The sequence below is a fragment of the Macaca mulatta genome, chromosome 11 (assembly GCF_049350105.2).
Source record: "Macaca mulatta isolate MMU2019108-1 chromosome 11, T2T-MMU8v2.0, whole genome shotgun sequence".
Classification (NCBI taxonomy): domain Eukaryota; kingdom Metazoa; phylum Chordata; class Mammalia; order Primates; family Cercopithecidae; genus Macaca; species Macaca mulatta.
The window spans coordinates 112,469,292-112,493,657 of record NC_133416.1 but is presented as its reverse complement, the minus strand read 5'-3'; the positions used below and the strand labels follow the sequence as shown (position 1 = coordinate 112,493,657).

Sequence of the window (24,366 nt, the reverse complement as noted above, 5' to 3'; positions counted from 1 at the left end):
ATGAGAGCCATCCTGCTGGTGACCTCAGTGCTGCTGACCTGGGTTTACATCCCAGCCCTGCCACATTCCTACAGTGGGAGGTTGAACACATTTCTTAACCTTGATGAGCCTCAGTTTCATCATCTGTAACATGAAGTTAATGGAACCATGGAATCTACCTCGCAGAGTTGCTAAAAGAATTAAATGAAGTCACAGATGTTTAGTGCCTAGCACAGCGTCTGGCACACAGGTGGTATAGAGTAAGTGGTAATTTTAGTTTTCTTTCTCCCTTCTTTGTGGAGGACATTCATGCAAGCCCTCTCTTTCCCTTTTTACCTCTTTTCTTCCAGTTTGTTTTTATCCCTAAGAGTATTAAAAGCAATAAACAGGATTTGGCTAAATGGGCATCAGTAGTATTTTTGAAAAAACTAGCCACAATCCAGTTATATCCCTTCTCATTCTCCTAAATCAGTGTCTCTAACCTACTGGTTGACATCCATTAGTAGATTATGAAATCCAGTGGGTCACAACCACAATTTTTGTTTACAAAAAGCAACAATCTGTATGCATATTATTGATAAATATTGTTTGAGAAAACCTTTGTTCGGGTCCTGATATATTTCGTACTGTGGTTATGAACTTTTACAAGTTCAAAGAGCTCTTCTAACAGATTATACACTGTACGAATTCTGTGTTGTTTTCCTTTCACTGAGAGCTTTTTTAAACATGATGATACAGTTTCCTTATTCATTATTGCACTGTAGCTCTTCTGTGGATAAGCATTGGTACTGAAGATAGTGCATTAGTCCTGGTGTTTTTAGCCTGGAAGACCTGGGCAAAGCGGGATAAGCATGCATTGCTACGAAGTGCATCCGAGTTTTGGAGCAGAGTCGGGGTAGATCATGTATGGTGGGAGGTAATGATCCCAATGCATAGATTCTTATTCTAGTTTTTTGAGGATGCTTTGGGGTCAGTTACTGTTCTCTTACCTGAAATAAGAAAAAGAAAAGGAGGAATTGCAGTTTATTTGCAGGGAGATAATGAGCCTTAGTGAGTTGTATTTGGTGAAGTGCTTTGATATCACCTCAAAGGCATTCCTGAAACTTTACTCTCCATTCTCTGCCTAATGGGTTATATTTTAAAGTTGTGATCCAATTATTGCTAACATAGTATTTTAAATTCCCACTGTGCTGGGCACATTAACGAAAATCCCTTGAGTAGATCTGCCTCTGCACACCTTGATTCTTGTTTGTTCACCATCCAGTATATAAATATTTCTCTAGTGCTTTTTGTGTCCTAAACACTGTGGATGAAAATGTTAGAAATACCTTTCAGCTTATGACTTTGCTCTGCTGCTTTCAGAGCACTGAGGAGTTTGTCTTCCTAAAAACGGTAAACTAGCATTCTTATTAAGTTGCTATTAGAGTTTTATGGCCAGTGCTGCTATTGGTGGGCCCAGGGGATGTGAAATTTCCTGGCCATGAGTTTGAAAATGGTAAAATCTAATTAAAAACAAGCAGGCCAGGCGTGGTGACTCACACCTGTAATCCCAGCATTTTGGGAGGCCATGGTGGGTGGATCACCTGAGATCAGGAGTTTGAGACCAGCCTGGCCAACATGGTGAAACCCTATCTCTACTAAAAATACAAAAAATTAGCCAGGTGTGGTGGTGGGCGCCTATAATCCCAGCTACTCAGGAGGCTGAGGCAGGAGAATCTCTTGAGCCTGGAAAGCAGAGGTTGCAGTGAGCCGAGATTGCACCATCGCACTCCAACCTGGGCAACAAGAGCTAAACTCCATCTAAAAAAAAAAAGAGAGAGAGAAAGAAGGAAAGAAAGAAAGAAAAAAAAAACCCAAGGAAATCGTAGTACCATAAGAGGAAAGAATGACATACTCCTACACTCCTGCAAGACATCCAGGATTACAGAAGACCAGACTGCCGGTTCCCGCTGGGATGATCACACTATAGCTGTGCTAGGGGACCACATCCCAGGTACACGAATAGGCCTGACCTGTGTTTGTCTTATGGACTTGAGAGGAGAGGCTGCCCTTTTGAACACCTTTTTTTATTGGATAGACTTTACTGGTGCTTAGGTAGGGGCTAAAGTCAGAATAGATAATAGCCCTTCAGTCATAATCTTTTAAAAACTGGCTTTTCTGGCTCCAATTCTGAAATTGCCCTGACACTGTAGTCTAAAGGATTAGAAAGCTAGTTCTAAACCAGAGCTCCAGGAATCACATGATACTGGTATGATCAATAGAAGAAGCCAGGGAACCAACAGGTACCTTTCTTTCCTCCCATTCTGGTTTCCGCACGTCTGGGTGTGTGGATCTTCCTCCTCTGTAACTTTTCCACTTAGAAATGAAACTGACCTTTTTTCTTCTTTTCTCCCAGACTCGCTCTTTACTGAGCGTGTTTGAAGAAGATGCTGGCACCCTCACAGACTACACCAACCAGCTGCTGCAGGCGATGCAGCGCGTCTATGGAGCCCAGGTATGCCGCCACCCCTCCCCTGAATACCGCAGAGTGAGCATCCTCTCCCCTCATCCTGAACTTCCCTCACAGGCTGAGAAATTGGAATCCGAAGAGTATCATTTAAGACTTTGAAACAAAATCAGAATTGTTTTCTCACTGCTTTTCACCTCAAAAAACTAAGGACAGTCTGTTCTCATTGCTTAAGAAAGAGTGATTTTTCTGTAATTAGAACCGTTAGAGACGGATCACATACATGCTTCTAATTTTTTTTTTAAATTCAACCCAATGGGAAACATTTGAGTCTCCTCTTCCTACTTGTGAATAAGTGGGTCCAGTATTTTGAGACATACTCTTTGTCTTTTTCATAAATGGGCAGTCTTAGATGACAGTGTGGGAGGGCAGAGATGTTCTTTCAACTGCTTCCTCTGAAAAGACTTGAGTCACAGTTCTGAAACTCGGGTGGCTTCTTTGTTTTCTGGAACAAATATCTCTGGCTTGCAAAACCATTCAAAAGAAATTGCTGAGTAGCAAAAGTGAATCTTTTTAACGTCAAGAAGTGCCCATGTATGTTGCTTTCTGAGACAAGATTTATGAGTTACTTAAAAATAAAATGCTTTATGTTACAAAACATTGAACACATCACAATATTATGGTGACGGATCATTTTCATTATTGATTCCTTGCTGTCTTAAATCTTATGTGTTGATGTTTTTCTCATTAATAATCTCTTAAGGAATGTAGGTTGGGCATCCCAAATTTGAAAATCCAAAATCCGAAATGCTGCAAAATCTGTAACACACAAACGAAACGCTCATTGGAGCATTTTGGAGTTTTGGATTTGGGATGCTCGACTGATACAGCAAATACTTCAAAATCTGAAAAAATCCTAAATCCTTCTGGTCCCAAGCATTTCAGATGCAGGATACTTCACCTATACCACATTCAGCAGTATATAGCTCTTACTAATCATATATAGTCATTTCTTGTTTATTACATAGCTCCACCACTCGTATTACTGCTCATTGTTTATTTATTTATTTATTTATTTTTTTTTTTTGAGACAGAGTCTCGCTCTGCCGCCCAGGCTGGAGTGCAGTGGCCGGATCTCAGCTCACTGCAAGCTCCGCCTCTGGGGTTTACGCCATTCTCCTGCCTCAGCCTCCCATGTAGCTGGGACTACAGGCGCCCACCACCGCGCCCGGTTAGTTTTTTGTATTTTTTAGTAGAGACGGGGTTTCACCGTGTTAGCCAGGATGGTCTCGATCTCCTGACGTTGTGATCCGCCCGTCTCGGCCTCCCAAAGTGCTGGGATTACAGGCTTGAGCCACCGCGCCTGGCCTGCTCATTGTTTTATTAGTCATTTCCCATCATATGGGAATAAGACTCAGTCCTTGCCATCGGGGAGCTGATAGTTGGTTTGGGAGGCAGACAAAGCAATCGTCAGAGAGCCTTAGAAGGGCCAGGAGAGGAGGGCCACCTAACCTAGTGGGGTTGTGCTGGGCACCCAACAGGAGGATGATTGTGAGGGTTGAGATTTCGTGAATACTCAATAGCATCCAGGAAGTTCTAGGGGGCTTTTATGTTGATTACTTTATTTACATTCCCCTAACAACTCTGAGGTGGGTATTGTTGTTACTATGCCTATGGTATTGGTCGGGAGACTTAAGGATGCTAATAGTGAGAAACTTGTCCAGGTGCACCCATTTAATTCATGGCAGAGCAAATCAGCTGGAGCCAAGCTGAGACTCTTCACTCCTAAGCATAGGGGAGGTGGCAGTAGACGTGGAAAGAAGCAGCTGTACTTGAGAGGTATTTAGGAGGCGGCTTGGTGATTGGGCGTGAAGGGGCCAGGTGGTAAAGGATGAATCAAGAATGATGTTCAGGTATTCATCTGGAACGGCAGGGTGAATAGATGGGAGAAGACAGGAAGAGGAGCAGGGTGCGTGTGAGTGTGTGTGCGTGCCTATGGGTGCATAACTGTTACGGGGATGCCCAACAGTAATTCTCTGTGGAAACACTGATTTTGAGGAGTCCATGGGACATCATAGTGGGTAAAGAGATCTTGTTGAAAGTTCGGATCCAGAGTACAGGGCTGGAGATATAGACAGGCAAACTATGCAGTAATGTATAAGTGTAACTTATTAATTAGAACTAGATTTGGGCTGGCCTGTAATCCCAGCACTTGGGAGGCCAAGATAGGAGGATTGCTTGAGGCCAGGAGTTCGAGACCAGCCTAGTTGATATAGTGAGGCCCTGTCTCTACACAAAATTTTTGTAAATATTAAAAAAAGAACTAGTTTCTTTTTTTTAATTTTTAATTTTCAGAGACAGGGTCTTACTCCATCACCTAGGATGGAGTACAGTGGCATGGTTATAGCTCACTGTAGCCTCCAACTCCTGGGCTCAAGTAATCCTCCTGCCTCAGCCTCCTAAGTAGCTAGGACTGCAGGTGCACACCACCACACCCAGCTAATTTTTTTTCTTTTTAATTTTTGGTAGAGATAGGGTCTTACTATGTTGTCCAGGCTGGTCTCAAACTCCTGGCCTTGAGTGATCTGCCTTAGCCTTCTGAGTAGCTAGAACTAGTTTTAATGACCAAAAGAATTATGTGCTCATCTATGATTTTATGTTTTGTTAAGACAGTCAGAATTTAGAGGTATGAAAACTGTCAATTTTTAATTTGTTTTTGTATTTTTCCCTAAATATTCTAAATTTAAGAAAACAGGAATGTTCTTACTGGGCTTATACCTGAAATTGCTTGCTATTCAGCAATTGTGTTTCGTCACTAAGTGATTTGTCTCTTATTTAAGGCTTAAAAGCCCCAAGACATAAGAGACTTTGTTCCTGCCACTCGGAGGAGTCTCTGTTCTGCCTTTCGGTGTCTGTCAGAATCATTTACTCGGGAATATCCAAACACTGTCTCATGCATTTTTTTCTTTTGAGGCAGAAAACGACATTTTGCCAGCATTGAGTGGGTCTTTCATTACTAGAGGCTGTAACCCAGCTTTTAATGTGCAGCATATGATCATCACGTGGGTCCTCCTACTGGCCAGAAACCCTTCCTCCTGCCTCAGCGTTTCCTGCAGCAGTGGCTGGTGAAAATGTCTGGTTAGTGCTACCAGATTCAAAGACAGAGTCAAGCAGTGATCGGCTGTGTTCGGATTGGCTGGGCCAGGGGCACTTAGTTTTTCAGGTTTATTTGAAAGCTTAGGGGTTTTGTTTTGTTTTTAATTGAAGAAAGAAATCTTTTCTGATTCCTTTTTTGATCTATTTTCATATATATATTTTAAGATAGTGTATTTCTCAGAGTTTTCATTCAAGTTTTTTCGCCTAAAGTTATGTTTTCTTGGTTTCATTGCACGTTATTCCATAAATATTTTACACCTAGGCATGTTGAATTTGATTGATACTGTTTTATTATTTCGTCTTTAAAAAGAGACTCTCCATAAGATACAGTTTTTCATTATATTTCCAAAGCAGGCGTATGCTGCTGATAAATGATAAGTGTTCATAAAACATATTTTAATCAGACTACACAGTAAATTTCTGGATGCTGATTTTGCGAATGCCCTTCAGAGACCTTAGTTTTAGAAAGAGGAAGAACAAGAAAATCTAGAGGAAAACGTCTATGAGCAGTTTTGCTGATTGTGGCTAGTTTGGGGAAATTTTAAATTTTGTTTGGCTTAACCTCTAGAATGAAACTATAGGCTCTAAGCTGTTTTGGGCATCTTGTAGTAGTCCCTGGAGTCACGTCTGGTAATAGTCCATTGTGGGTTCTTTGAATGAAAGAAGCAGTATACCTTTCCAGTGCATTAACAGAGGAGAGCCTGGTTACTTAGAACACTCTGTTTTTCAAACTATTGGCTAAATAAGTTAACAACTTCGGTTATATCTAAATAGATACATATGCATATATATTCAGTTAATTCTGCTCAAATTTTGCATTCAACACATTGGAATTTATTTTCATTCTTTATCTCAGCCTGTAGAGAGGTTTAAAGAGGTTTACAATTTTCTAATCTTTTAAAATGGATTTGTTAGGGGCTTACCGTGAAATTTATTTAGGTCATCTTGCTTCTCCTCTCAGCTGTTGTACTGAGAAAGTGGGGGCAGGGGTAATCGTGTTCCTGGCCCGCAGGACAGGAAGGCTGTCCCCAGCAGTATTCATGAAACCTGGCAACCCTCGTAACCTGGCGTTCTCTTCCACCAGATGACAAACCTATGTAGTTGCTAACCTCAGCCTGTATGAGATTTTTTATTTTGTTTTTGCTTTTTTTTAAAGTAAATTTGGGATAGAATTTTTTTGAAATGAGAACCGTGATTAAGATTCTCACGTTCCTTCAGCAAAGCAGGTTTGATTTAACACAGCTACATGTCTGCAGTTGTTCTTAACCAAAGCTTTCAGAACACAGAGCTACTGATCCTGAAAGCTGATCTGAAAACTCCTGATCTTTAAAAGCCTAAACTGGAGGTGGGACTAGTATTTTCTCAAATTAGGGTAAAGACAGTGGGAGGGAATAGGAGTAAAGTATGCATAATTTGGTGTTATAAAGAAGAAAATACTTTTCTTTAGAATGATGATATAGATACCTAGCTAAACAAGTGAATGTACTAACTGGGAAACCAAATGAGAGTAGTGAGCATCCAGGAGTGTGAGCTTGTCATGGGGGAAGGAGAAGCACATGGGAGGCAGATCAGGGTCAGAGCTGCGTGTTTTAGTGGTGAAAATAGTGGCCTTTCTTAGGCACATAAAAGTGCTACACGATAGGCTGGGCACTCAGCTTTCACAGCAGAGGAGAGGTCTTATATAGTATGTACTTACAGATGAGGAAGCTAAGACTCAGAGAGGTTAAGTAGCTTGCCTGAGGTCACACAGCTGATGAGTGGCAGAACCAGAATTTTAAACCCAGATCTTTGACTGCAAAGCCTACACTCACTCTTAACCACTATGCTTGCTCTCCTGACACGCTAGCCACCACTAATGGCAGCAGAGGCCAAAGAAGTGTAAGCTTTTAGAGGCTCCTCTTGTCATTATGGAAGAACCACCCCTGTTTATCAGCCCACCGCTTTGTAATATGTTAGAGGCAGGATCCAGTTCCTTTTTGTATCACAGAGTAACTTTCTTGGTTTCGTTAGTTTTTGTCCATAAATGTTCTAATCAGTGTGTTTTAGCAGCCCTGAAAACCAGTCACATTGAGGCTTATCTGACAGAGACTGACAGGAGGTGCATATGTAGCTGAAGGTCGGAGGGAGCCGAGGGCCTGAGTGGCTCTTGGAAACGACTTCATAGACCTGGGTCCTGCACTTGGTCTGCACGTGGGATCTGCAGCTTTCCCTCATGCCGGCATTGGTAGCTTTCAGATAGCAATCTAAAAGCTATTGCGTTTAGATTATTCTGGGCTAGGATCATTCATTCAGATACAGGAGTTAAGTGTGTGACCTTGGACTTCACAGATCTGAGTTCCAGTCTTGGCTCAGCCGCTTGCTGTGTAACCTTGGGCAGGTCAAGCCATCAGTTGATTGCCTGAGTTTCCTTATCAGCTAAACAGAGGCCATAAGAATACCCACCTCGGAGGTTCTTGTGAGTGAATCGTGTTAATACCTGTAAAATGCTAAGATCAATCTCTGCTCAGAGAGTGCTCTCGGTGTGAACAGAACTGTCTTCTGTTTTATGATGATAATAGTTACGATGGCACTATTCACTGGCACTGTTATTTGGGTTAAATAGAAGTTTAGTCATCTCATCCTTTCTTGAAGGAACAGTAGTATCTGCCGTCTTTGCCTCCTCGCCAGACATTTGATATTTGTTCCTCAAGCCTCCTCAGTCTGGGCTTGGCCTCACCTTGCATGGGAGGCTGCTTAGTGCCTGGCTCACAGCCTGTCTCCACTCTGCCCGTGGGCAGCATCTGATTCTGCTAACAACACCCCCCTTGAGACTGTCTTCCATCGGTTCCTCTGACAGGCTGTCTCCTGGCCCCCTCCTGGGCTCTGCCCCTTGTTCTTGGTGGTTCTATGGTGGTTGCTATGTATCCCTGAAGTCTTGGTGTCCTGCACAATTCCTTTGGAATCCTTCTCTGGTGAGTCTCTGTTCACTCCCTGGGTAAGATCACTTTAGCAACTGCCTGGCCATTTCTGAAGCCTTTTCTAGCCCTTGCCACTTTCCGAACTCTGGGTCTTTATTCAAAACAGCGTTTGCCTGTTGTCACTGTGCAGTTAGCTGTAGCTCTTCCCTGGGCGATTGCAGTTCCTGTCATCAGGAAGACATCTCCCCCTTTAATTCTTCTCCACACCACAGCTGGATTACTTCAAACCTCCCTGTCACCTCCTCATCTTCAGACGCCTCCGTGGCTCTCTCTAACCACAAGGAAAAGCGTAAAGTCCTCAGCACGGCACGCTAAATCCTTCATGAGCTGCCTATCAGCCTGCTCCTCTCATTTTGTTTCTGGCTGTTCCAGAACATGCCAGACGCTTTGCACACCTTCCGCTCTGCTGTGCCACTCCTGCTGCCTGTTTCTTTATCAACCCCTTGCCCTGGCAGATGTCCTTCCTGGCCTCTGAGACTGACTGCAAGCCTGACAAAGTTTCTCTGACACCTTTTCTTCCTTCCTTCTCTCCCTTCCTGGCCGCAGTGCCCTTGCCCTTCACCGCTGTGCCCAAATGCCTCATACACTTGTTGGTCAGAGCATGTAAGACATAGTAACGGGGTTTCCTGGTCCCTTCATGGACTTAGATGTTGCCAGTGCCCTACACCATGTCTGGCCCCAATCAGTGTTTGGTGGGTAGCAGTCTGGCCTCATAGGTGTTGAATGAAGGACTGAATTTGGGACAGCCCCATCTAAAAGCAAGGACATCTCACAGCACTTTTTTGTCATTTCCAAATCCATATCCCCTCCTCAGTTCCTTGGCTGAAGGCACCATTCTCCATCTGGCCTTCCATGTGGGCAGCACAGTTCTCTCTGCCTCCCCCGCCCTCCTCACTCGCCGCACCCTGCTGTTTCTGCCTCAGGAACACCTCCGTGCCCTGCTCTGCACTGTGTGCCTCAGGCCCAGACCCTTGTTTATCTCAGCTTCTCCAAGTGGCCTCCTGATCAGTCCCACTCATCTGTTCTCTCTCCCCCGTCAGTGTTTTCTGCCCACCACCACCACTCTTGGTTTCCTTCCACCCGTGCCTGAGCTTCTCATGCTCCTGCCCGAGTTCCTCAGTGCTTCCCCACTGCCCCTGGAATAAAGTCCAGGTCCAGCAGGCATCCCCTGTGGCCTGCCTCGCATGAAACGCTCCGGACGCGTTCTTGCCACACCCCTTACTCCTCCCTGTGTGCATCCTGCCTCAAGGGCTCCTGAACTAGTGCGACCCGTGACCTCCAGCTTGGTGCAGACACTGGGTGCTGAATGTGACTTTGAACCTCTTAGCTCTAGGCAACATTTCCAGCCAAGTAGTTGGTATAGATTGATGTGGATTTCCTCCACCCAACTCTCTAGCCTCTCTGTTCATAGTCACATGGATGCTGCTGCGCACCGAGGCCCCCGGGGGTTTCAGGTGACAGCTGCAGTTAGTTCGCTTTCTGTGCCACAGAAAGATAAACATTCCTTTGCCAAATGCCCAGTTTTCCTTTCGGGCTTGCTAGCCACTTGACTTTCTGCCTTGGCAACAGCCCTGGGAGGTTGTGTTGAGCGTGGGAGATGCCGTCAGCAAATCCTCCTCAGGGTGTCCTTTAGAGGCTTCTCACAAAGCGGTGCATAGTATAAATGGCAGCCAGAGCGGCCCAGAGTGCCCAAAACAGTGCTGCTCATGGAACTCCATTGAGAATTCCCATTGTAGGCCACCTCTTTCGCTCTTCTACCCCTAGAAAAGTGTGGGACTTAGCTTCGTATCTCTGGACCCTTCAGGTCCTGCCCACCTGAGAATTGAGTAGGTACAATTTTGGGCTTTAGATTGGAATAGCGTAATAGTCAGAATATGGGCTTTTGATTTCGAGTCCTGCATTGAGTTGTTACCTGCCAGTCACTAGTCACTGGCTTTAGAAAGTTACTTATCCTTTCTGAAGCGTAGTCTCCTCATTTACAAAATGGAAATGATAATAGTGTCTACTTCATGGTGCACTGTGAGGATTAAATGTGATGATACATGAAAAACATTTAACAGCAACATCAAGTACTCAGGACAGACTCAGGGTTAGCAGCTATCTTTATTGATGTTATTGCTAATATTTACTCCTCACTCGGGCTCCAGCTTTGCAAGTCCTGTTGCAGAGATATTTTTGCAGGCTTACCTCACAGGTCACAGGGCGTGGATTAATTAGCTGATGTTGGTAAAGCATTTCCTACAGCCTTTGCGTACAGTAGAGTCAGTATGAGTAAGATTCAAGTTGATCTCGTTTGAAAGACGTTTCACACAGTGTGCTCTGTTCAGGGCAGGTGGCAGGCTGGGTTGTAAGTATGTTGGTTTTCGATGAACTCATACTGGCTGCACAGAATCGTAGCTGGCCTTGCAGCCTGAAATACCACACTAGGAAAACGCGCAGCATTTTCAAATGGTATTTCTAGGAGAGACCCGGAGAGTCTCGTTGTTCGAAGTCGTTTTGGAAGGCAGCTGTTGTGTGTTGCACGCTGTGCCCCTTCTTCCCTGAGCAGAGGTAGAGCTGTGTGGCTGTGTGGGTGGCACATATGTGCCCTCCCCTTGAGCTTTGGGTACAGCCTGATGCTGGCAGTTCCCTGGCAAGTCCTTCCATTACATTCGGAGCACTTGCCACTAAGCTCTGAGGAAGAATTCTAGCGGCCCGTGGTCCGTGCTTGTTTGGAAGGCCTGGAGGGTGGGTATATGTGTTGACCAGTCTCTGAAGGAGGCATATATGGGGAAGTGACATATTAGAGTTGACTAAAATAAAGAAAAGAATGAATTAGAAGAGTAGAAGCTCCTGGGATCTGAAATGTGTAGCTTAAGAGAGCCTCATGCAGAGGGTGTGGCAAAAGAATGGGTCTTTGAGACATCTGATGACAAAGCAGGATCAGTAATCCATGGCTCTTGGGCCAGCATCTTATTTTTGTAAATAAAGTTATATCAGAATGAAGCAACATTTACTTGTTAACGTGTTATTTCTGGCTTCTTTTGTGCTATAAAGCAGAGTTGAATCGTTGTGGCAAAGACCATATGGCCCACAAGCCAAAAACATTTACTCTCTGGCTCCTTACAGAAAAAGTTTGCCCGCTCCAGTGTAAAGCAGAGGCCTCTCCTCTCCTGCCTTGTAGTAGAACTTGGGATCTTAGTAGCATTTGGGAGTGTGGATTTTAGAATCGGACAGCTCCAGGTTCACATCCCAGCCCTGCCACTCATCAGCCGTGTAGCCGTGCACAGGTGGCGCAACCTCTCGGCGCTTCAGTTTCCTCATCTATAAAATTGAGTTGTTAATTAGAACCTGCTTTACAGGGTCATTGGAATTAGATGAGGTAGTGCATAGAATGCATTTAACATAGGGTCTGGCATGAATTAAGCCCCCTGTGAATGTTGGCTGCTGTTATAATTCTAGGGGTCTGCAAATCATGTTCCACGTGGTGCTGCTCTCAGGCAGATGCCAAGGTAGCTTGAATGAATCCATCTGCTGCTAACTCAGGAAGGAGGAGCACGAGATTTTCAGTCATTGCCGATTATCAGCCCAGTGAGTGAGATAAGACCTTTGTTCCCATGCACTCTGATCTTCAAAACAACACTGCTAAAGATGGTTGACAGGTAGTAGGCCCTGGCCAGTTGCTTCGTATTTTGTTTCATTTGTGATGTTTCCTTGTATGGTTAGGAAGGATTTTTCCCCTCACCCCATGATTTCAGGTATTGTTTTAAACTCGGAATTTAGATGAATCTTCTAACCTTGTTCATTCATTCATTCATTCATTCATTCATCAAACATTTGCTGAGAGCTTGCTGTGTGCTAAGAACTGTTGGACGTTCCTGTCTCAGTGAAGGACATTGTGCTTGTGGCTTTGTCCGCTTGCTGGATTCTTGACTATGTGGCTAGAAGTCACATTTCTGGTTAGTTTTGAAAGGGGTCGAACACCAGTAGGATGTCAGAGCCAGGCACTTTTGTTGTATTTGTCTGACTTTTTTCTGAGGAAAAGAGCCAGATTTCCTATTCTATTAATGTCTGTTCCTTAGAGCAGAGCAGGAAGTCAGGGAACAGGTTGGCCAGTCGTCCGCAAAGAGGGCCAAAAAAAGGTAGGATTTGGCTCTGCTGTATTCTGCCAAATAGGACTGGGAAAAATAAAATAAGCTCCCGCAGAGCTCGGGACTTAGCCTTAAAGGAACAACAACCCCAGGAGAAATAGCCAGTGGAGGCCGAGGCCAAGAAGGTAGGCCAGTGTCCTCCCATCATCTGTGCCACGTCAGACCCAGTGGCTCTGCTCCTTAGGAATAAACCCTGAATCTTAAGCTTTAACTGAGCTTTAGAAATGTAACACAAATTTTCTAGGTTGCCCACATCAGCGGTAGGAGGATAGTGGTAGAAAACCGCGGTGTAGCCAGAGATTAGAGGAATAAACAAGAGGAGAGGAAAATGAGCAGTATGGGCCTGTGAAAATGGCACAAAACAGGCCTCCTAGGGCATCGCAGCCCTTGAAGAGTAGGGCTTCCTTGGGTTTTCTGGGACAGTAGATTTAGCTGTGCTTCTGTTACCATCCATCATTGCCAGCGAGTGTTCTAAGCCTGGTGGAATCTGACCTTGTCATATGTTGCTTCGGTCCCCGCTGTGCTTCCGGTATGTGTGAGCGTGGGCCCCGGGGGCCTGCACACCTTCCCACTGCCTCACTCCCAGCCTGATCTCACCTCCAAGCGCACAGCTCTTGCTCCAGCCGCGCTCCACTTCAGAGCCGTTCAGGCAGGCAGTGCACTTCTTCCACGTGTTGGCGCCTCCTAGAAAGCTCGTCCCCATGGCTGACTCCTAGTCTGTCTTCAGGAGCCTGCTTAAAACATCTCTTCCCTGGAGACTGTCTGTCAGAGCCTCCCAACACAGCCAGTATTTTTCTTTTGCAGTTCTCATCACACTTGTAACTATTTTTTTGATGCCTGCTTCCGTAAAAAGCCCCATGAGGACAGGGACTGTGCCCTTGTTGAATGTCCAGCACATTATAATTGCTCACTACATTTCTTTATGGACTGAATGACCAAAAGGAGCAGTCATTTGTAAAGGGTTAAAAAATAAAATAGCAAACTTTAACCTTCTGATTTGTTTTGATCTTGTTTTCCGAATGTCTGAACAAAACATTTTATTATTTGACAGGCACACACATATTCTTTCTTTTTTCTTTTTTTTTAGCTACATCTGCTGGAAAGGGATTTTTTTTTTCTTTTGTAATTTTTTTTTTTTTTGGAGACAAGATCTCACTCTATCACCCAGGCTAGAATACAGTGGCACAATGATGGGTTACTGCAGCCTCAACCTCCTGGGCTTAAGGGGTCTTCCTGCCTCAGCCTCTTGAGTAGCTGGGACTACAGGTGCATGTCATCCTGCCTGGATAATTAATTTTTTTTTTTATTTTGCAGAGATGGAGTTTTACTGTGTTGCCTAGTCTGGTCTCAAACTCCTGATCTCAAGTGGTCTTCCTGCCTCAATCTCCCAAAGTACTAGGATTGTAGGTGTGCACCACTGGACCCAGCCAATATTACTTTTTAAGGGATTCTCGGAGATGGCATTTTTCGTGACTTTGTATACATTAGACTAATCTTACTTGCTTTTTCTCTTCTCTCCACAGAATGAGATGTGTCTGGCCACACAACAGCTTTCTAAGCAACTGCTGGCATATGAAAAACAGGTAACTTGGTGTTTATGTGGCCTATGATGCTGCTGTGTTCAGGACTTTCTTAAGTGGAACTATCCAGAGGCATCCTTAGAGACTTAAATTATTTGTTTCATTTTCTTCATAGTTTTTTTGTCTTTTCTTTCCCTTCCATTGGTGTATTGAAACCAGTGATTATCCCACAGTGTTTATGAGGTATTCTAATTAGCCTCTAGAAGTAATTAACTGCCATTGAGGGTTCCGAATCTTCAAGGGACTACAAGTGAATCAACATTAGCAATTCCAGGAAATAAACACTCAAAGTAAAAACAATATGTTTGGCAGAAAGGAATGGCCAGGGAGGGTCAGATGAGTGCACCCTGGGGGCGGGACGAAGAGGGATAGCTGTGACTCCCTCTTCAGGTAGACACTTCTGACAGGACGTGCTCTTGGAGAAGAGAGGACGTCGGTGTGGAGGGTAGTGTTCTGCAGGTGATGCTTCGTGCTGAATTCCCTGGCACTCACTTAACACCTGCTCCTTTATTCTTTGGTCTTAGAACTTTGCTCTTGGCAAAGGTGATGAAGAAGTAATTTCAACACTCCACTATTTTTCCAAAGTGGTGGATGAGGTAAGATAGCAACATAGAAAATTTGTATTTGATTCTTTCTTGAACTTTGTTTTGTTGTTATTTTGGCCCACTTTCCATTTTTAAATATCTACTTAAATATCTGAGAAGGTATCTCAACTTGTTGATCTTCCAAGGCTCCTTTCATAGAAGAGGTTGCACACTATTACATTTGTTTCTGGTTTGAGGGGAAAGGCTGCAATATATATGAAGAATAGACCAAAAGAAAGATTTCTGAGAATTCAGTTTCCAAAGGAGAATATATTAGTTTCTCAGATTACCATAACAAATTACCATGAATAGGTAGCTTCAAACAACAGAACTTTATCCCCTCCCAGTGTGCTGGAGGCCAGAAGGTTGAAGTCAAGGTGCTAGCAGGACCACACTCCCTCCATTGGCTCCAGGGAGAATCCTCATGCATCTTTTGGTGGCTCCAGGTGTTCCTTGGCTGTGGCAGCATCACTCCAGTCTGGCTTTACATCCCCCCTACCCCTCATGTTTTTCCTCTTCCATGTCTTCTCTTCTTATATAGACACTTGGCATTGGATTTAGTGACAGTCCAGGATGATCTCATTTCCGGATCCTTCATTACATCTGCAAAGACTCTTTTTTTCAAATATTCACATATTCTGGGTGGTCATATCTTTTAGGGGAGGGGCACAGTTCAACCCACTACAAAGAGTTTATTTTTATGGGTTTTTTATTATTTTTTTAATTTTGTAGAGATGGCCTTTTGCTTTATTGCCCAGGCTGGCCTCGAACTGTGGCCTCAAAGGATCCTCCTGTCTAAGCCTCCCAAAGTGCTGGGGTTACAGACATGGGCCATCATGCCTAGCTTACTACAAAGGGTTTAATACAACTGTTCTTACAGCTATATTGTACAGTACATTTGGAATATTTGTAAAAAAAAAACAAAAACCAGGTATTATAGGAAAAGTGCATAAATTCTAATTGTAAAAAACATAAGAACTCAGATGCTACTAGTGCTGGACAGAACTCTGCAAAATTAGGTAGATATAAATAGTTCCATCTTTTAAGGAGTTTCGAATACTCAGAAAATCATGATAAAGAATAAATATAGGCCGGGCGCGGTGGCTCAAGCCTGTAATCCCAGCACTTTGGGAGGCCGAGACGGGCGGATCATGAGGTCAGGAGATCGAGACCATCCTGGCTAACACGGTGAAACCCTGTCTCTACTAAAAAAAAAAATACAAAAAAATTGCTGGGCGAGGTGGCGGGCGCCTGTAGTCCCAGCTACTCGGGAGGCTGAGGCAGGAGAATGGCGTGAACCCGGGGGGCGGAGCTTGCAGTGAGCTGAGATCCGGCCACTGCACTCCAGCCCGGGCGACAAAGCGAGACTCCGTCTCAAAAAAAAAAAAAGAATAAATATAAAGGAATGTGCAGATGCCATTTAATTGACCAGTTATTGATCTGCAGTAGATACCGTCTTCAGTTTACAAAGTGAGAAACTAACATTCATATAAAACTGTACTGATTGCATTTTCATTTATTCAACAAACCAGTTCAACAAGCCATTATTTATTCAACAAACATTTATTGATGACCTCCTATTTAGCAGATGCTGATCCAGGCACTGGGGATATAAAAGTGAACACGTCATATGGTTTTTATTGGACGTTGTCCTCTACCCTACTAAACAGTAGGAGAAAGACAAACTTATTCTCTTTCTATACTTTTAGCACTCAGCACACTTCGGTCACCAAAAAGTGTGGGTTTTCCCCACATCAAGCAATTCTGTGACACTAGCTGACTGTCCTACAGTTTAACTCAATTCTGACATATCTACCTGGAGATAGCCTCAGATCCCACAAGTTAAGGGCATGATCCCACCAGACTACCCCCTCCCCCACACTTCAGATGCCAATTGCAAGTCCAGGCCTCTGGTACTTCTGACAAACCAGCTATAAACTGGAGGTTCCTGCAACGTCCCCCCAGGCTTTGATTATTTGCTAGAATGACTCACAAATCAGGGAAACACTTAAATTTACCAGTTTATTTTAAAGGATATTACAGAGGACACAGATGAACAGCCAGATGAAGTGATACATAGGGCAAGGTACAGGGGAGGCGGCGTGGAACTTCCATGCCCTCTCTGGAGACGTCACCCTTCTGGACACTGCCAGGTATTTAGCGACCTGGAAGCTCTGCAAAGCCTGCAGTTCAGGCATTTTTATTGGCAGCTTCATCACATAGATGTGATCAACCTCTGGCTCTCTCCCGTTCCTAGAAGACGGGGTGGGGCTGAAAGCTCCAAGCTTGTAATCATGGTTTGGTGTTTCTGGTGACCAGCCCCTATCCTGGAGGCCACCAGGAGTTGCCTCATCAGAACAAAAGACACTCTCATCACCCAGGAAATTCCAAAGGATTAGGAGCTGTGTGTCAGAAACTGGGGTCAAAGACCAAATATTATAACAAAATAGGTTCCTAGCACCTCTATTGCTCAGGAAATTACAAGGGTTTTAAGAGCTCTGTGCCAAGAACTGGGGGCAAAGACCAAATACATATTTTTTATTATATCATGAGCTCACATGCACTGCCGTGGCTCTCTCTCAAATGTGTTGAAATGGATAAAAGGTACATAGAAGATGTAATTATAGAGGAGCAAAAGTGATTTTTGGAAGGTGGGAGAAGAGTGTTTCTTGATTAACAGTGGAAAGATAAGCCAGGGCGGGAAGCAATGGACTGCACCCCGAAGTCACATGTGTCCTTGAGAAGAGAGCTGCTAAGGAAATGCTGTTAGTTGTCGAAACCCCAGAAGCAAGATTTCCAGTTTAAAATATTTACTGAGAACCACATTGTCATGGGCAGGAATGATGATTGTTTTAGTAGGGAGTGAATAGTTCCCAAAGGATGGAAGTGTGGTTTTTATTTTTTTATTTTTTAAGACAGAGTTTTGCTCTTGTTGCCCAGGCTGGAGTGCAATGGCACGATCTTGGCTCACCGCAACTTCTGCCTCCCGGGTTCAAGCGACTCTCCTGCCTCAGCCTTCCCAAGCAGCTGGGATTACAGGCGTGCACCACCACGCCCAGCTAATTTTGTATTTTTAGTAGAGATGGGGTTTCTCCATGTTGGTCAGGCTCATCTTGAACTCCTGACCTCAGGTGATCTGCCTGCCTCAGCCTCCCAAAGTGCTGGGGTTACAGATGTGAGCCACCGCGCCCGACCAGAAGTGTGGTTGCTACAGGTAGTATCATGGCGCCCTAGAAGGTTAGCTCTGCAAGGAGTTTCCAAACAAACCTTTTGATGTAAAGACTCAGAGAGTGAAAGCAGTTAGCCCAGGTGGGGCCTAGATCTGGGAAGAGGAGAGTAACTTTTGGGGCTGTTTTCTCTACCTGGGCCTAAACCAGGCTGAAAAAATTTTAAGGCAAGTTATTTGACTCAGAAATTAAAGGAGAGTTCAACAAAAACTAGAGATTTATGTGGCTTATATCTAATAGAATGCATTAGAATGAGATCTTCCATGTTATAAGTCACACAGAGATTTCCATGCATGGTGATTTCCCTAAAAGCAGAGTTTCTAGACCACTTGCTATGAGTGCACCTGAGACAGGATGTCATTGTCATTAGAGTCCACTGATTGAAGACCGAGCACATATGCCAGGCACACTGCTCTGAGTATGTCCTGTTCATGTCACTGTCTTGTCCTCACATGTCTTAGCCATGCAAGGGAGATGCTGTTGTCCCCATTTTCTATATGGCGATGCTAAATTGGTGAGAGGTGGTGCGTGTCCCCTCCGTTCTCCTCAGTGAAGGTGCTCTAGTCAGTAGTGATTATCCTGTACAACTCACAGCTCAAAAGCCCCACGTTAAAAGCTGATGACATAACCCCCTTCATTCTTGGGGAGGAAATGAGTGGCTGGGAAATGTACCATTTCTGAAGTGCATAACCATTGGAAAGCCGCTTAATCTTTCTGAGTCTGGTTTCTCCATCTTATATGGCATCAGAAAGGCCCACTTAATTGGGCCGTGATATTGATTGAATTAAATAATGTCTATCAAAGCGTCCAGCACAGAGCCTGTTAACTGTTAATGAAACACAATAGCTTTCTTATAGAAGTTATTCTGGAAAAGTAGTCAGCACATTCTGTTCTGAAGGCAATTACTGGCATGGCTGTCTTCCCGTGTTACCCCCAAAATATAGCTGTCATGCTTTGACTTGGTTGAGCGATAGGGAAAGTGTTAGCAGCTTCCTGGCCTGGCAAATGGATGACCTTAGGCAGGTCTTTAAGCTTATAAGAGTGGCCTTGGAAGCCACAGCCTCGAAGGACCAGATCTGTTGGGAGATGCATGTGCAGCAGGTTGATGCATATGCATGCCTGCCAGCACTGCTAACGGGAAACTTTGCCACATGTTGAATCCAAAAATGATTGCTGGGTGATTTCCCCTTAGTCACCCAGCAGGAATCCCAAAATATCTGGAAGTCTGTGGTCTAGTGAGAAAATCCCTTCCACTGTATTCATTGTTGACGTCCAGATTCCCAAACATGTGAGCATAAAGGACACATTCTGTATCCCAGGCTAGGTAGTGGAAAGTAAACGAATGTTAGATCCCAGCAGCCCCAGATTAAAAGCCCCCTAGGCTATTTATTTGCCCTCTGGATTTGGAGAGCTATTTGCATGTCTGTAAAGTGGTGATGATAAATAATACCTAACTCACAGAATGGGTGAGAACTCCTTAGTATTGAGCATATAAAGCTGGCATACAAAAAAGTACTCAAAGATGCACTGATAGGGATGATTTTTATTTCTCCTAGATAATTTACAAAGTTAGAATTTACTGAGTTCTTGAAGTAGAAGGGGAAAAAGAGTCAAGAGCTGTTAAAATCATCTGGTGAGGAGCATCACATCCTAATGCAGTCATCTTATTCTCAGAAAGGCCCTTTTCTAGACTATACGTCTGAAATCTGGCAGATTTTTTTTTTTTTTTTTTTAGATGGAGTCTCAGTCTGTCGCCTGGGCTGGAGTGCAGTGGTGTGATCTCGGCTCACTGCAAGCTTGACCTCCCGGGTTCACACCACTCTCCTGCCTCAGCCTCCCGCCTAGCTGGGACTACAGGCGCCCACCACCACGCCAGCTAATTTTTTGTATTTTTAGTAGAGACAGGGTTTTACTGTGCTAGCCAGGATGGTCTCGATCTCCTGACCTCGTGATCCCCCCGCCTCGGCCTCCCAAAGTGCTGGGATTACAGGCGTGAGCTGCCGTGCCCGGCTGGTAGGGAATATTCTTTCTCCAAAGTCACTTCCAGGCCCATAGCTGGCCATGGTTTTCAGGCGAGCAGGTTTCCAGCAGGCCTTTCAGGCGTGGCTTCAGCCTCCCTGGAGAGCGAGAGAGCCGAGCAGCCTGGCGAGGTCCTGAGCCATGACCAGCCCTGACAGCTGGCTGTGTTCTCTGCAGGCACATCCAGGCACTCCGATTCTCCAGTGGGGTGGGGCCCAGAGTGGGAACACAGAAGAAGCAGAGTCCGCCCGGTGAACAGGGTAACGATGGGCCCAGGCACTCTGTTAGCAAGCTTCATTGGTGCCCTGGTCAGTCAGAACCTTGCATTTCATTGTTCATGCTTCTAGGCCAATATCATTTACTGCTTTGTGAAGGGTACTTGTTTGCTAAGGAAGTTTGAGCTGTGTGACCACACGGAAGTGTTCAGTGTGATTCCTTGGTGAAATGAGACTATGTCAATAATAATAATGTATTTAATTTACTTGAATACCATTCTCTTTCTTTCAGCTTAATGTTCTCCATACAGAGCTGGCTAAACAGTTGGCAGACACAATGGTTCTACCTATTATACAATTCCGAGAAAAGGATCTCACAGGTAAAGTAGCTGAGTTCAATGCCAGTTACCTTCAAAATATTATGTAATGCACTTAATAATTCTTACTGCATTACTTTCTTTAAATGTGTGGATCGCTGAGAAATGCCTTTCTTTTTGAGCAGTTCAATGTAGCGAACTTTTACTGACTTCCCACTATGTTCCTGGCTCACCTAAAGGAGGTCACAGGCCAACGAGAAGACAGGTGTGGAAACAGATGGTTGCAATGTCACGCGATGAGGGCAGCAGGACAGAGATGCACAGGCGTAGAAACAGCACACACAAAGGCGTGCTAGGGAAGGCCTCCTAGAGAAGGTGATCTCTGAGCTGGGTTTTGAAAAATGACATTAAGGTCGTGTTCCAGGTTAGGGGACATTTGTGAAGTCATGCTGTTCTTGGGGGAACCGTGAATGCTTTGGAATGGAAGGTGAGGGCTTGAAGAGGGGAAGACGGGATAGGAACCTTGCTTTCCTTGTGCTAGACTCTGGTGCTGCTCTTACGGAACTCCCAGTTAGTGAGTAAGGGAATCTGAGAGTAAGAAAACGTAGTTGTCCTTTTGGACTAATTTTGGTTCTTCAATTAAAATAAAGCATTAGGACAATTTTATATTTCTTAGAAATCAGGGTAGTCACAAAATGCACGTAAAAAATAATGAATAATCTTGAAAAAACTTAGCTGATGTTAGAAAAGGGACTCCACATTTTCTAGTCCTATTCTCTCTTCATTGAAAGTATTTATTACTTAGAGTTTAAGAATTACATTTTCTAGAACACTGATATAAACAAGTCGCTGGCTCCCAAAAAGCCTAAACTAGAATGCTAAAACATCTGTTCAGTATAGTACTTACTCTTTAAAAATATATCACCTTGAACTTCCTTTGCAGCAGGGTTAGAGGCGGAGAAAGGTTGCAGTAAATATAAAGACAAGTCTTAAAGGTGAAGATCGGCCGGGCGTGGTGGCTCACGCCTGTTATCCCAGCACTCTGGGAGGCTGAGGCGGGCGGATCACGAGGTCAGGAAATCAAGACCATTCTGGCTAACACGGTGAAACCCCGTCTCTATTAAAAATACAAAAAATTAGCCGGGCGTGGTAGCACGTGCCTATAGTCCCAGCTACTTGGGAGACTGAGGCAGGAGAATGGCCTGAACCTGGGAGGCAGAGGTTGCAATGAGCCGAGATTGCGCCACTGCACTCCAGCCCGGGCGACAGAGCGAGACTCCACCTCAAAAAAAAAAAAAAAAAAAAAAGGTGAAGCTTCTCCCCGCTTGCTTTGAGATCCCCTGTGTTCATGTCACTTGAGGCTAAGGAACAATGATAGAACTGGCATAAACTCTACTTAAGATCAGTTTGTCAGCACTAAAACTCAATGAATAAAAAATAACAAGTAATATATCCATTTGCTTGCATAAAGGGAAACCTTGATTAAACAAAGCAGGAATTTTAGTGCTTTTTAGTGTTGCTCATCTATCATTGCATAGGAAGCTAAAACATGCTTGCTGCAGTCATCTGCTAATTATTCAGTTCTCACTGAATGCCTTAGCATTTTTTTTGAAGAGTTTTCTCTAAATAAAATCATTAGAAGTGAGCGCGATGTCATTTGAAAAACAAACTCCAAGTCTGTTTGAAAGAAGATAATCATCTCCTAAGACCTGTGTTGTCAGATTTATGTCTTTCAGGTTTGCTTGTGGGAGGCAGAACTAGAATTGAGAGTGCCCAGCAGCATTAATGACAGTGGCCTCTGCTAATGCAGAGTGACCCCAAATGTGGATGAGTAGTATTTGCCCAGGATGGTGATTTTTTTAAGTGGAATAAAACTGCTCATTAGTAGTAAGAAGGAGTCTTCTTAGTATCTTGAAAAAAGTTAAACATCCTTTTCTGATGCCACCAGGACATCCCTTTGAAGTATTTGGCCCCAGGTCATACCTGAGTCAACATCAGACCAAATTAGAATCTGACCTCCCCTCTGCTCCCACCATCTGCCTAGACAGTGGTGGTTTAGCTTACATTTCTCAGCCTTTATTTACTCACCAGCACAAGTACGTAATCTGAATGAAGAGAACACAAGAGATATTAAGGAAACTACTTAACATTGATAAGTAAAGAAACCTAAAACTTGACTCCAACGAGAAGTAAAAGATGGGAGAGAGAAAAAAATGCAAGCGGGAAAGGGCAGAAAGCAGCCTGATACCGACAGAGAATGAATGACGCGAAGAGAATTGAAAAGCTGGAGGCAGTTTGGAGGCAAATTGAAAACCAGTATAACCAATATAGATGTGAATGGCTTGGCTTTGTTTGATAAAATGAAAATGGATTGTTTCAGAATTGTAGAAAGTGTCACTTTCTTTTAGGTATCGATTGTTGTGTTTTTAAGTTTCTAACCTTGGACAGTCACTGCTCTCAATGATCTTTTTGGATTTTTGGTCTTGGGCTTGGTTCAGCCATCTCTGTGCATGGTGGGCGTGGCACTCACTTGCAGTAATAGTTATTGGTGTTGGCTTGTCGCAAGTACAGTATGCTAGATTGTGTCACATTTTTCATTAATACAAGCACCCCATATTCCTTTGGCCAGTGGTGACTCCAGTAAGTCTGATATTAAAATGGCAACACAGGAAGCTTCTGGGTTCTGGCTGTAGAAAGACGTATTAAGACACTCTATTTGGGGGCTGAGGCATCAGAACTTAAGTTTATACTCCAGGTCTCCATGAAAAGTACCTGTCCACCGCACTGTCCAGCCCACCTCCCCGGCGTGCGCTCTCCCTCACAGACCCTGAGCACTATGTGGAGATTCAGGACTGCTCGGGCCGTGAGCGTCACTGGGTGTGGGGCATGGTTGAAGCCCATATGTTCCAGTGAGCCCAGCTCCCAGCCTCTGGGCCAGGCCTGTGAGAGCTGGGGACTGAGGGTGCAGGGGCTTCTCTTGCACGCATATTCTCTTATTTTGGGGGGAAAGTGCAGAGCTCTGGGTAGGCATGTTTTATTTTTCATTGCTCTAAGACGGTCCCTTTTCTCCTTTTCAGAAGTAAGCACTTTAAAGGATCTATTTGGACTCGCTAGCCATGGTAGGCACCTTCTCCATTCCTGGTGTGTGGGTGTGTGGGTGTGTGGGCTTCCTGTGGCGGGGAGGAGACCCCCAATGAATGTTCTTCCCTTTCGACCCTGACCCTCCTGGGTGCTCAGATGTCTGTTTATTTTTAGAGCATGACCTCTCAATGGCCAAATACAGCAGGCTGCCTAAGAAAAAGGAGAATGAGAAGGTAAGAGCACTTTACATGTCGTTTTTCACTCCATTTACATAAAGGCCTTTCACGCCTTCCTCTTGTGAATTTATGGCATAAAAATTCACAAGTGTCTTTTTTTTTTTTTTAAATATACATGGACTTTTAAAATTATTCATTCCTAATCTCATGAGTAGGCCTCCACTTCTCTATTCTGTCTTTTCAAACTGGTTTATTAAACACCAGCTTAGAGCCATTGTAAGATTGTGATCATACAGGGGTTTTAACTTCAGCTTGCTGCCTCGTCTGACTCATTTATCACCCAGGTCACGTGAACTCCTTGCCCCAGGTGTTGACTCTGATTCTTTAACCCATGCTTTCCAGGACCTTCGCTACTCTGGATAATATTGACTACTTTCATGCATATAACTTTTTACTTCTGTTACATGATTTCCTTGGGCTAAATTATTTCCTTGGCATA

General features: G+C 44.2%; 1 protein-coding gene across 7 annotated transcripts in view; it reads left to right on the top strand.

Moving 5' to 3' along the window:
• APPL2 (adaptor protein, phosphotyrosine interacting with PH domain and leucine zipper 2) overlaps nt 1-24,366 on the top strand; it is a 70,990-nt gene that overhangs the window by 13,289 nt on the left and 33,335 nt on the right. For 5 of the 7 annotated variants that reach the window (XM_077954840.1, XM_028829822.2, XM_028829821.2 and 2 more), the window contains 6 exons: nt 2,375-2,473; nt 14,192-14,251; nt 14,773-14,844; nt 20,586-20,673; nt 23,688-23,729; nt 23,866-23,924. In XM_077954840.1, coding sequence (XP_077810966.1) covers nt 2,375-2,473; nt 14,192-14,251; nt 14,773-14,844; nt 20,586-20,673; nt 23,688-23,729; nt 23,866-23,924 — 420 coding nt within the window. The remainder of the gene's footprint in view (nt 1-2,374; nt 2,474-14,191; nt 14,252-14,772; nt 14,845-20,585; nt 20,674-23,687; nt 23,730-23,865; nt 23,925-24,366) is intronic. The other 2 variants (XM_077954839.1, XM_077954838.1) reach the window with 1 other exon arrangement.